The sequence below is a fragment of the Poecilia latipinna genome, unplaced genomic scaffold, assembly GCF_001443285.1.
Source record: "Poecilia latipinna isolate Pla-1442-1.1 unplaced genomic scaffold, P_latipinna-1.0 Scaffold48, whole genome shotgun sequence".
Classification (NCBI taxonomy): domain Eukaryota; kingdom Metazoa; phylum Chordata; class Actinopteri; order Cyprinodontiformes; family Poeciliidae; genus Poecilia; species Poecilia latipinna.
The window spans coordinates 510,002-522,979 of NW_015112664.1; the positions used below are offsets into that span (position 1 = coordinate 510,002).

At 43.1% G+C, this 12,978-nt stretch overlaps 1 protein-coding gene across 3 annotated transcripts in view; it reads left to right on the forward strand.

Moving 5' to 3' along the window:
- foxp4 (forkhead box P4) overlaps positions 1-12,978 on the forward strand; it is a 126,168-nt gene that overhangs the window by 78,207 nt on the left and 34,983 nt on the right. For all 3 annotated transcript variants that reach the window (XM_015050270.1, XM_015050277.1, XM_015050286.1), the window contains exons 3-4: positions 1,802-1,891; positions 12,590-12,712. In XM_015050270.1, coding sequence (XP_014905756.1) covers positions 1,802-1,891; positions 12,590-12,712 — 213 coding nt within the window. The remainder of the gene's footprint in view (positions 1-1,801; positions 1,892-12,589; positions 12,713-12,978) is intronic.

The following is a 12,978-nucleotide window of genomic DNA, read 5'->3' on the forward strand; positions in this document are numbered from 1 at the left end:
AACCTTTCCCTTTTGAGTCAGAGGAAGCAAATGTGCATCCTGCTGTCTCCCCTCGCTAACCCTCCGTCATGAGGTTGCGCTTGCATGTCCGTGTGTGCGCTTACTGTACGTGCAAGGCAGCTCTTGTGTTATGAACTGGGTGTTTTCTTATTTTGTTTTCGGGGCTGGTTAAACATTCCAGCCAAAAAAAAAAATAAAAAATTAAAAGCTACTTTCTCTTTTGGTGCTAATGCTGGAGAAGTTAACTCTGTAACGCTGCGAGGCGGAGTTGTCACAATGGAGACAGGAAAGGCACAAAATACAGCGGCTGGGGAGAGAAAAGGATGTGCTTAGAAAGTAGGAGAAATGGCTTAGTTTGCAGTATTGGTGGGGATGAATTGGCAACACCCAGGGGCAGAGTGAAGGGCTGGAAATGGAGCCGGTGAGTGATGGTGTCACTGGTGTGTAGATGGACAGGACTGCAGGGCAGACGGAGTGGGGGGAAGCAGGAAAAGGAGGAGGAAAAACGAAGAGAGGTGGGTGGTGGTTAGTCACGGCTCTTTCGGGTCTCATCAGGGCAAGCAGTTCCTTGCATCACTGTGACAACACACAAACACAGTTCAGGGCGCGTGCATAGAAACGGAGTGACACACTTCTGTCTCGGAGGATGTGAAGAAGCCAGTTTGCTCTGGCCTCTGAGAAGGGAGCAAGGGAGAGGAAAAGGGTTGTGGAAAGTGGAGTAAACCAGAGAGGATGGGTAGAGAAACAAAGAGCAAGGCAGTTGGGAATCAGGACATTTTAAAGGTAATAAATGTAGACACAGGCAGCCTCATATTCGCACTCTAAAGCAAGTCAGACAGACATATTTACTCACTATGGCTCACAAAAGTACTTATGCTTTTTAACATTGAGTTCTAACCTCGGAATTCACTTTGTTTTTTATGTGTTTAGATCTGCACAAACTAGCATATGACTGTAAAGTGCAAAGAAAACATTTCTTTCACAACAAAAGAAAGACCTACAAAATCCGGCATGCATTTTTATTTGAACCCTTTTGCTCTGACACCCCTAAATGAAAGTTTGAACAACTACTTAGAAATGACAAAATTAGTAGAGCCCACCTGTGTGCAATTTAATCTTAGTTTAATCGATGTTCTACAAAGGGCTCCAAGGATCATTCGAGATCATTAAGTAGCATCATAGAAATACAACAGACAGGTCACAGATAAAGTTCTGGAGAAGTTTAAAACAAAGTTAAGTTATAAAACAACATCACAAGTTTGGAAGTCTCACAGAGCGATGGTCTGTCCATGATCTGAAGGTGAGAATACATAGTAGGGGACAACTGCAGAATCACTACGTGACCGTCCACTTGACAGGACAACCATCAGTGTCAACAACGCTTGTTAGTGTTAATGGGAAAATGGATGGATCTATAGAAAAACCAGCTAGAAGCTGCAAAAGGCTTAGAAATGGACACCAGGGACACCAGAGAAAAGTGTTTCTACAAAGTATCACACATTGGGCCTGGATCCAAAAGCACTCTTTTTTTTTTTGTCCAATTTGCATTTGTAAAAAAAAAATTAAAGCTTATGCTCTATTGAATTTTGGTTTGTTAAGATACAGTGAAAGTTTGTGGTTCTAATAGCAGAAAATGTAAAAGAGTAAGAACTAATTATTTTTGCTAAGTTTTAATATAATCGCTTCACATTATGCTAATGTAAAGCAGCGCATGGGGGACCTCCTTCCTGTAAAGAAACATATATTTGTTAAAGGAACTGCGTGCATGATTCTCATTTTTCCTTTTTCCTGTCTCCTGTAGGCACTCCAGGCAGCCAGACAGTTCCTCCTCCAGCAGGCCTCTGGTCTCAACTCCCCTGGCAGCAACGAGGTCAAGCAGAGCCCCGTGCAGGTCTGAGCTCACACACATGGACGAGCATCCCGAGAGTTGCTCCGTCCCCTTCAGGGACACGTTTATTGGCAGCTGCATCGTCGTTTTTCAACCAACCTTTTCATGTCACTTTCACAGATTAATACAGGACCATGTTCTCTTGTTTTTTTCCTTTCTTATGCTGTCTCCATGTATCTTTATCCCACCCTCTCTCTCTCTCTCTCTCTCTCTCTCTCTGTGTGTGTCTGTGCATGTGTGTTAGTTTGACTGAATGAGGCCTTTGTAGTTTCTGGGTAGCGAGTTGTTTTCAGAGCTGAATACCACAGAAAGAAGAGAAAGTGAGGTTAGCCGGAGTGCAGGATCCCTACTGAAATACACTTGAGCAGGTTTTAATAGCGAGCGGGACACAAGCTCTGCAGTGTATACCAAATGTGTTTTTCTTTACATTTTTACAGTTGAACGATTGCATGCAGAATGGGAAGTTTGTTTTTCTTCCTTTTTTAACTGGACTTCGCATAAAGAGAGTGGGGCAATAGGTGTGTTGGGCAGTCGGGCTGTTGCATTATTATGCCACTTAACAAACATACAGCAGAATCAACACATCATAGTCCTTCCTACTGACAAACATGTTTAACATGAAGCATGATTAAAATCTGGGTTTCACCATTTCATCGTGAATCAGAACTGGTCCTTAAATCGGTTGTACACTGGATAAAATATTCCTTATTGTTACTGTTAAATAGCTTTTAAAACTTGCTTTATGACATTGTCTTTAATTACTAAAAAAAGTAATCATACAATAAATCACCAAAAGAATAAGGATGCCCCTGCTGTGAACAGTTCCTCTTAAGATTAGATCTTGGAAAGAACTGTGATGTGTCAACGCGGAAGCATTTACACACAAATAGGACTGAATGCAGGTCAAACATGCATTTGGTTGACCTGCTTCATAGGCACGTCTTCTACATGAAAGAAGTTCAACCTTCCCCCTCGTCCTCGTTTCTCCCACACACACACACGTACAGATCCAGCTCTACGCCGCCTCCACTCTCTCCGTCTCTGTCTTGTTTGTCCTGTTTGTTGCTGTCTGACCTGCAGAGCCTCCCTGCACTCGCAGGGCATTCATGCAACGTCTCTGTTGTCTGAGCTGTCAGCTCGCATCCTACCAACATAAACACCCAGACACAGTTGGATCTACATGCAAGTGAGTGTGTGTTTGCGACTGGACCCTTACAGTGCAGAAATCCAAACACAAATGCAAATTCACCGAGTGTTTTTAAGTGACTTTGATGTGTGTTTTGTGTTTCTCTTGGGCACATTGAAATGGTTTTAAATGAGTTCCTTTGCACTTGTAGTTTTAAAATATAACAATTTAAAAGCCTTACCAGGCACTGGGCCTGGATTTCATCCTTCAGAAAGAAAGTTCATGGAAAAGGTCAAAGGTCAGCATTATCCCCAGGTGCGATGTTATATTTAGTGGCTAATTAAGTGGGTTGTTGTATGATATGTGCCAGTTACAACAACAAATCAAAGATTTTGTGGACAATTTAATGTCAATAACTCAGATTAACTCTTATATGTTAGTTTATTAAATCCGTAATTTGTTTATTGCAGCTATGATGAGCCATGAGCAGTTTTTGTGACTCGATTGGTCCACAATTAACTTTTTGTATGAGAGTGAGCAGTCAGGATTGCACACCTCTGCAGTTATACACAATTTCCCCAATTTTAGGGGCTTCATGATTGCAAAACAACAACGGAATGCTTACAGAGATGGCATTTTAAGCTGTACTTGGCACCCTCAGTAGCATTTAGCACAGTTAGCATGGTTAGCATATCAGCTGTCCCTTTGTGGATTCCCTGTAAGTCTAACCTAACCTAAACTTTGTTTTAGTTTTTTTTTTAGACTGCATTTTTTATAAAAAGTACTATAACAGATGGACAAGAATTATTTAAAATGATAAAATACAGCGGTTTTGCTGCGGTACCTTCAGCTTGGTAACTCCCTGTTGTGGTAGCCTGAGGGAACAAACCATCGTCCCTCTATATAAAGTTTCTTTGCAACTTTTGGGCTTCTTCGTTGACATATTTTCACAGAAGACCGGTTTGTTTACTGATCAAAAATTTGTGTAGAGATGAAAGTCACAGTCAGGCAATTATCAGACTACAATGTAAACCTCGCTGCTAAAAGGTAGACACATTGTTAATTACTGCCATTTCAGGACCAATGATCACATTTAAATTGCATTTGCAACAGAAAAAGCGGCGAGTGAGCATAAGTTCGAGTGAAGCGGACATTTAATGTGGTCACTTCTTACGGTGACAGTAAGCCACCGCATAGCGGCACACATCTGGTTCAAAATGGCCGTCCCCAGGTTGGCTCCTGCTGCGCGGCTCTCACACATGCAAATGAGCCTCAGCCAATAATGAGATCTTTAGGAGCTCGATAATTAGATTTTTTTTTTTTCTCCTTCTCTCTGAGGGAAAACGGGAGAGACAGACAGGGCGAGCAAGGAAGACTTTCTTTTTTTCGTGTCTCGACTTCTCCGGAGAAACCTCCATCTGCGCTGACAGGCACCCGCCTACTACTGCCTGCCCACCCTCAACCCCCCACCACTCTCCGAAATCATATTTCTTTTCTTTTTTTCATAATAGAGGGGAGGATCTGAGCGCAGAGCAAAAGAAACTCTGAGATTGTATCTTCTATATGATTGGTTGCTCAGAGAAGGTTTGGCTGACTGCGAGAGATGGTATCAGTCTACTTTGCGAGCGCACACATGTGCGAGTGTGTGTGTGTGTGTGTCTTTTATTGTCACAGGTGATGTTCAGGAGAAATTCGACAGTCGCACAAAAGGTAGACGATCACTTGCAGAAAAATAACGTCGTGTCCTGACGAATTCCTGCCACATTTACTAAAAATAACTTGTTTTTCGGAAGCGGCTGTACTGTGGATGCCTCGGAGGATCGTTAGCGATTATTTGTGAACAAACAGCATCATGAAGACCGAGGGACACGGGGTAAAGTTGTGAAGAAGCTCAAAGCAATATCTGTAATGGTGGTAAGAAGAGCGATAAAAAAAAAAAAGTAAGAAATTCTCAAGAAGTAGTTGGCATTGCCTGTATTTACCCTCTTCTAAGTTAAACACAGGAAAGCGCTGAAGCAGTATGATTCCTCCTCTTCGTTTTGTTTACGAGTCCACAAAGAGACATCCCCCTGCAGAACTTAGACAGTTTCACACTTTAGATTCATGTTTGTCCCCGATGTTGGCTATAATTGACCACGGTTGCCCTGACTGCGTGTGGCATGATTGCTGCTGAGAGAATTCGTGGGCTCATGGCTGGCTGGCAGAGAGGCATTTTGTGGATTACCCAGCATGATATGTACGACCTGTCACATATTCCCCACAATAGACACACTCTCGCAAGCCGACACATATGCGCCACTTGGCAGACACATGCTTGGCACACTTAACAAGCTGGCACTTGGCGTGCACACATAGAGATTAAGGCACGCGCTTGGCCGTGGCCCATACGTCAGTAATTGAATAGCGCGGTGTCCTGTTTTCATGTATTATTGAGGAGCTCGTTTAATTAGAAAAAAAAAAATTAAAAGGCTCATTAGGCTTATGTTAATTAGCTTGGCTCCCTGCTCTCTGGAGAGGGCTTACACCAGCCCAATGGGACGGAGGGAGAGGAGGAGGCACACGGAGGGAGGAAACAAAGTCCTGCCTTTCTTAAAATACAAGTATTTTTTTTTATTTTTTCAAATGAATATTAATCTGCGAGCTAAATTTTCAGATTTGTTTTCATTCAGTTCCGTTAGCGAAACTGAGTGAAAACAAAGTTTCGCTCAGTTTAGATATAGAGTGGCAGAGTTCAAAACCTTCTGAGTAATCAATAAAGCAATGTGGAGGAAGAAGTTTGTAGTTCTCCAGAGTCCATGGGGCTAAAACAGTTCATGCTCTTGTTCTGTTTTTTTTGTTTATTTTTTTTTTTTATTTCCTTTCAGAGTATTTTTCCCAAAGCTCTCCTTTTGTCCACTTAATGAAAGTGCTTAGCTGGCAGTTTCTCTGATTTGATGTGGAGGGAGCCGTTGCTGCTGCTGCTGCTGCTGCGTGTGTTGGGAGTGTAGTATGGGATCCTGACAGTTTGTGAAGGGTGCATGGGAGGAGGCTGAGTCCCCTGTGAATTGGGTTCGGCTCCGGACTGAGGGCTGGACAGACAGGCTGGAGAGGAAAGGTTTGGGTCTGGCCACTCGAGCGTGAAAGTCTTATTTTGAGATTTGAAACATGAGTGAAATCAGTAATGAAATATGGTCAATAACGGCCTCACACTTCCCAATGAAGTGCCCTGGCTGTGTGCAGGTCCACGGGCTCTGAAAACGTGTTGTCATTTTTATTCTGAAGCACTGGGGCGTTAGATGGAGGGAGGCAGCAGAGGAGGAGGAGGAGGATGAGCAGGGGAGGGGGGGATTATCCACTTGAACTTGCTGGCCTTTCACCGCCCCTCCGAAGTTTTTTTCCTGTTCTTTTTCCTTATCCGTCGCCCTGTCGGAAAGAGCTGTGTTTCATGCCGTGTGTATGTGTGTGTGTGTGTGTATATATATATATATATATATATATATATATATATATATATATATCAGAGTCAAAGTCCAAGCTGACCCCCTGGTTCACTGTTGTACTTAGGAGCCTGGTACAACCCGTCTTTGCAGAGTTTTGCCAAGTATGAGTAAATTACTAATAAATAGCTGACAAGCCTTTTTTGTACATTCATCATAGTCAATTTATTATTATGTTCCTCAAATACCTAATAACACAATGCGATGGTTTTATTTGCTGCTCAGATGTTCATCGCCTCAGACAGAAACATGACTCAGCATAAAAAAGATTTGGGAACTGACGCTGTAGGATCCCCATATTATCAGCAACCTCACCTGCCTTCGTTCATCAGTTTCCCCGGGAGTGATGTGGCCCCTGGCCCTGCTTCAGATTAGCAAGAGGAAGGGTGCTTATTGCACACAATGGGGTCCTTTTTTTTTTTTTTTTTTACCTTTGGCCTGAAGCTCCAAACACCCCTTCTCAAGCACAGTGGAAACTCCTCCGCTGTCTAGTTTTCACTTGAATGTTTTTTTTTTTCTTTTTTCTCGTTGGCCTCTCTCCGTTTTCCCCTCTTAATCCCGTCTTCTCCGCTTTTATTTCTCTGCGTGATGAGCACGGACAGCCTGTTTACCTGCAGGGACGCAGACGAAGGCGCCGATAGCGATGATGGCTGTCGAACAAACAAATCCTCAACCGAGAAAAGGATCATTTACACGTCAAAGAGCCGCACACTGCAAGCACACACTGAGTCAGCGTGCGATACGCCAAACAGATGGCACATCTGTGCAGCCTTTTACTCGCTTTCTGCTGATAAGCTGTCAGATTTTTACCAAAACAAGAAAAAGAAACAAGAAAAAAAAAATAAAAAAGCTTTGATATGTTTGCTGCCTTTAGGTGAAGTTGACGCTACCCCCCGCCCCCCCCCCCCCCACCCCGTCTCTTCAGTAAACAAACCTGTCTTGATGCACTCGAAGTTGTGTGTGCATGTGTTTTAGTGTGTCTATGACAGTAAGGTTGTTGGGAAGTCAGTCACTTCCAGTGTGAGGTGGTAATGCTTAGTGACAAGGATAAACAGTGCTGGGGTTTGCTCCTTCCAAGGTAGGGGGTGAGGAGGAGGACCGTGTCAGCCTCTCTCTTTCTCCCGCTCCCTCCTTGTCATTTTTTCAATTATTTCTCTCTCCTGTGTGTCCCCACAGACCCCAGAGGCAGAGGCTGCATCATTTAAACCGAGAGCCTGTTTAGATTCTGATTATAGCTTCCTCTCTTCTCACCATTCTCTGCCCACACACACACACGCACACACACACACACGATACTGGCTTCTTGCTGTGGAGCAATTACCTGAAGAAGTGAATTTATGAGGCCGTCATCCTTCCAAGAAAGTTACATTTATGTATATGCATCACCTACGATAGGAATGGCCTATTCCAATCCTCAAGATGTTTTCAACATGCCACCCGACTGCAGTTGATCACCCCCTGATCGAGTGGTTGCAAGAACATAGAGCAAACTTACAGTAAAAAAAAAATAATAAAAATAATAATTTTTTTCCTCAGCTCCCCTTTTTTCTAAATAAATAAGATATTTTTGATCTAAATTTGATCTTTTCTTACTTAAAAAAAATATATGAGAAACGTATTTGTACTATTCTCGGTAATTAATGAAATTATTTTTCCAAGAAGCGTTTAGCGTATTTCTTCAGGAATTTTGCTTATTTATTTTTGATGATGAGCTCCATCACATTGCCTTCACCCTAATATTTATCTTTCTCGGTAAGATTCAGGTCAGGACTCTGGGGTGGGCCGCTTCGAAACATTAATATTGCTTTGAAAGAGCTCCTTTGCGTTTGTGAAAGAACGTGGCGTCTGGTGGGCAGAAAGGCTTCAGACTGAGACCTCCTCCAGTCACCCGCTCCCTCGTACGTGTTGCATATTACAGGGATGAACCAACACCTGTTTAGTTTTTGTTCACTTTGAATCGTTGCTTCGTCTCACTCCGATTGGTCATAATTTGAGGAAATAAAAAAAAAAAAAGTAACCTGCTGCAATTTACCTGCTTTTTAATGCTAATTAGATGTTGGTGGATTAATAAACCCTACGCCCCTAAAAAGTGTTTTTTTTTTTTTTTTTTTTTCATTGTCATTCATAAAGAAACGACCCTAATCAGTATTTACTGGCAGGTGCAGAGCTCTTTGTTAATTTTCAGTGATTATGCAGACATTTTGGCCTGTTTGTCGTGTTTGCTTGCTGGTTTGATATCAGACAGCAATCCCTCTTCTCTCTCCTGAGTGGCAAAAGGCTTCCCTCCCAGCTACGATGAAAAGTCATCAAGGGAGGAGAGGAGAGAGGGATGAGACCTCATTGAAATGCAAGTTACATTCCCCCGATTTCTCTCTCTTCTCTCCTCTGGGACTTCATGCCTTTCTCTTCCTCCTCCTTCCCATCTTCCTGGGCTCTCCCCGGCTCCCTCTCCCTGCCTTTGTTAATCAGTTAAACTCCCTCTTCAAACAACCCCTCTAATTACTCCTCCGCTCTCTGTAAACGACAGGGCTGTCTCCTGCTTTCTCTTCTCCTCCCTCCTTCTCCTCGCAGCTCCCTCCATCCATGGCAGGGGTTAACCTCTGTCAGCTACTGACCCCTCTGAAGTGTGAGTCTGCCTGTGTGCATGTGTGCACTGTTCGACTGCTTGTGACTTTTTCTTGCATTGTTAATGATATAAGTGACTTTTTTACTCTTTTACTTTTTTCTGTTACTAGTGATTGGACTAAATAAGATGCAGTAAGACCAGGGGATTGTGACGTCTCACCTGTGTGTCAGCATGCGGATGCCTGTTGAGACTCTCGTCTCTATTCTGCTCTTTCTAGAAACCTTCTCGGTTATTTCTGCTTGACAGCTCAAACACTTGCCTTATCTTCCAACCATTATTTCTCAATACTTCCTCCTTCCTCGCTACGTCCTTGTCTTTCCTGTCCTATCCCTGCTCGCAACCACCTCCCTCCCCCCCACCTCGCCTCCCTCTTCCCACTAATCTACCACGCATCTCTCTCTTTTAAATTAACATGCAACATGAAAAAAAAAAAAAAAAATGGACGACAGCGGGGGGAGAAAAAATTAAATGCATTTAATAAATGGCTGACTTCAAATCACCCGGCTTTTCAGACTCTCCCTATTCACAGTCCAATGAAAGGGGAGAAATCATTCACCAGGAGAGACAAAGCCGAATGAAAATATAATTCTGCATTGTGAGGCGCTTTTGTCCTGGCCCGTCAAATCGCTAATGGCGAGGCTTTTGTTTTGCGCCGGGGCTCTGAGGCTGGCGGTGTCGTATGGCGGTGGCAACGCATGCCCCATAATCACAACGCTTTGTGATATTAGATTATAGGGGCAATTAATGGCGTCAAACCTTAACTACTCAACATTCAGCCTACCACACACACACACACACACACGAACGCACGCAGGCCCGCACATGCGGTTCCGGCATCGCAGTGTAATCCAGCACACAGAAAGGTGCTATAACTCCAGTAATTATTACGCCTGTGACTTGAAAATGTCAATGGCGGTGTGTATAAAATAGAATGTATGAGTAGTCGGTGAGGAAGAATGGGATGCACAAGAGCAATTAATTACAGCTTTTCATTTGGCAGCCTAGACTGACAAGGCCCGGCGGCGGGGGCAAGCTGGCATGACGCCAGGCGGCACCCATCACCACCCCCATCTTACTCGCTGATCTCCCCCCCCACCCCCCGACCCTCCGCTACCTCTCATCCACCCCCTCCCCACCCCATCTCCCTCGCCTATTTCCTTACCAACTGCCACGACGCCAAAGGGTCGTCTGACTCACCCCGCTTTACATCCACTTCTCAAACAGAAACTCTTGCTCTTCTGCACAATCATACAGTACAGTCGCTTGTAAACAGAGTCAGAGCCCCTCTGACTTTTGCACATTTTGTCAAGATGCCACTTCAAAGTATTTTTTTGTAATGATATATAAATATCTGCAAAGCATGTACAGCGGAAACCCGCTATCGGCGGGGTTAAAATCCACGAATACCCAAGAACTTTATGAGTGTCTAGAAACACTCATAAAGAAATATTTTCATCGTTCACACACCAAATATACCTTAGTATACATTAATATGTACAATGGAGATTGTCTTAGCAGAAGCTAATATCGACAGGCTTTCTTATTTTTGCTTTTTGGGGTACAGACAATAAGCAGCAAGAAAAATAAATGCCAATCCATGTCAAGTAGCACTGCTTTCAAGTATTCCAGCTTCCCATGGTGCATCTTCTTTCAAATATTTTAGTTATGCACCAAGAAGAATTCTGCAACTAGATGGCTTTCCATGAATAATTTGCAGTTGCATTCCACAGAAAAACCTGAAAAAATAGGTTAAACTGCAAATAATCGATTATTTGCAGTTCACTGTAATCCGTTTGTGTATAGTCATCTCTATTGTGATGTGCCTGAATAAAACTCATTATAACTCTTTGCCATTACAAGTCACAAAATAAGTAATTGGAGTTCATGTATTTGTGTAATTTCATCTCAGACAGAACTCTGGAGACCGAGACACGTTGGACTGGTCAGAAGTTTAAATCAGGTCTAAGTTCACCCTATTATCCGAAAACTGAAAAAAGTATGGCACACCTTTCTCAGTACAGGTACTGTTTACCACCAACCTGGCTAGCCACTGGTATGTTGTAATATTTCCCCATCCCTCTATCAGTGTGTGGAACAGGAAGACGGAGGAGCAGCTGGTAACAGATAGCGAGTATTTATAGCCTATCTTGTTTACGGAGTCAAACCTGTTCTTCGTAGATTTAATCTACCAGTGACAGCTCACCTCTCTCCCTGCCTCTCTCACTTTCTCCACACCATCCATTCAGGTGGTGAGGAGCCGGACAACTCTTCTGTAAAACTGTTTTTGTTTTTATCTCGCACACACATGCATACAGACAGAGATTCGCTCATTGAAAAGATTGATAACTGTTTTTTTTTTCCTTTTCAAGTATTCATCAATTAAACACGAAGCTTACCGATGTTCAGACGGTGAGAGAATCACTTTAGATCTTCAAAAATATCAGCTTTCAAATCCATCTCCGTAAATATGTTCACGCCATGTCTTTTTATCCCCCCTTATTATTTATAATTTCTTTTAACTGGTGTTGTTCCAGCAGTTATTAAATACAAAAATGCCTTGTCAGCAGAACTGCTGCTGTGGTGTTTTCTCCTCTGTTTGTGTGTGCATTTGCACTCTCTCGGTTTCAGATTTCCGCGGCAAGCCGGTCCCCAGAGTTGCAGTGTTTTGTAATCAGATTAGCATCTCTGTGCATTTTCTGTGTACAATGCAAGAGCATTAAGGAAGGTTTTCAAAACACATCTGCAAAAATGACAACTATGTACCGTCTCTCCCTCGCTTTCTGCTTCTTTAGGCCGCCTGCAGCTTTATCTGATGAGATGAACATCTCATCAGATACCCAACTTTGTTGTTCGTTCTTCCTCCCAGCCAGGCCCGGCCGTGATTGGGAGAGAATCGACGGCAGTCTGTAATCATGTGTTTATAAAAGCAGATAAGATTTTATGTTTTACTGGTAGATTGCATATCCGTCATTCCATCTCCGGCTGCTGCCACGGAAATTGACGGTTTTTAACAGTGCCAGCCATGTGCTGGAAAATGTCAACAGCACGGGTGTGTTTTAGCGCGTCTCTCTATTTGTCTTCATCTGATGCTGCCTGTTTGTTTTTTTTGTTGTTTTTTTTTTTTTTCTTCGCAGTGAGTGACAACAGAGAACAGGAGACAAACACACACACACACACACACACACACACACACACACACACACACACACACACCCTGACTTACCTGTCTGTGCCAGCCTACAGCGTAACCAGCTTGTACTGCAGGCTGTTTATTTTAACTTGAGCATTCACTTTGCGGGCACAGTCATGTTCAAGGTTTTTTTCTTTTCTTCTTTTTTTTTCTGTCGACTGGGTCTCTTCGCACAAAGCTTCATCTGTTGACTGATTAAGTTGCTCTTGTTTTACATGACAACATTAAGGTGTGTTAGGACGCTTTTAACGTGTGCCGTCTTCTTTTCCTGTTCTGTCTTCAGGTTCCCGTGTCCATGGCCATGATGAGCCCACAGATGATCACTCCTCAGCAGATGCAACAGATCCTTTCCCCCCCTCAGCTCCAGGCCCTGCTGCAGCAGCAACAGGCTCTCATGCTACAGCAGGTAAAAACTACATGCTTTCTCTTCCTTCAGTGCTTTTTGGTTTAGCTCAGATTTGGTGACACAGAAATGTGCACTATGCTGCTCATTTGTGGTTTGACCTACAGAACATTCGTAAAGATTTATTAGCTGAGAGCAGCTTTAGCAGAACCACGTCGATCATTTTCATTCCCTCTTTTTAAAATACGTATATGGGATATTTGTGATTTGTTTTTATGTTTTGAGTATTTTAATAGTTTTTGTGTTTTTTCTTGTTTTCTTTTTGTAAT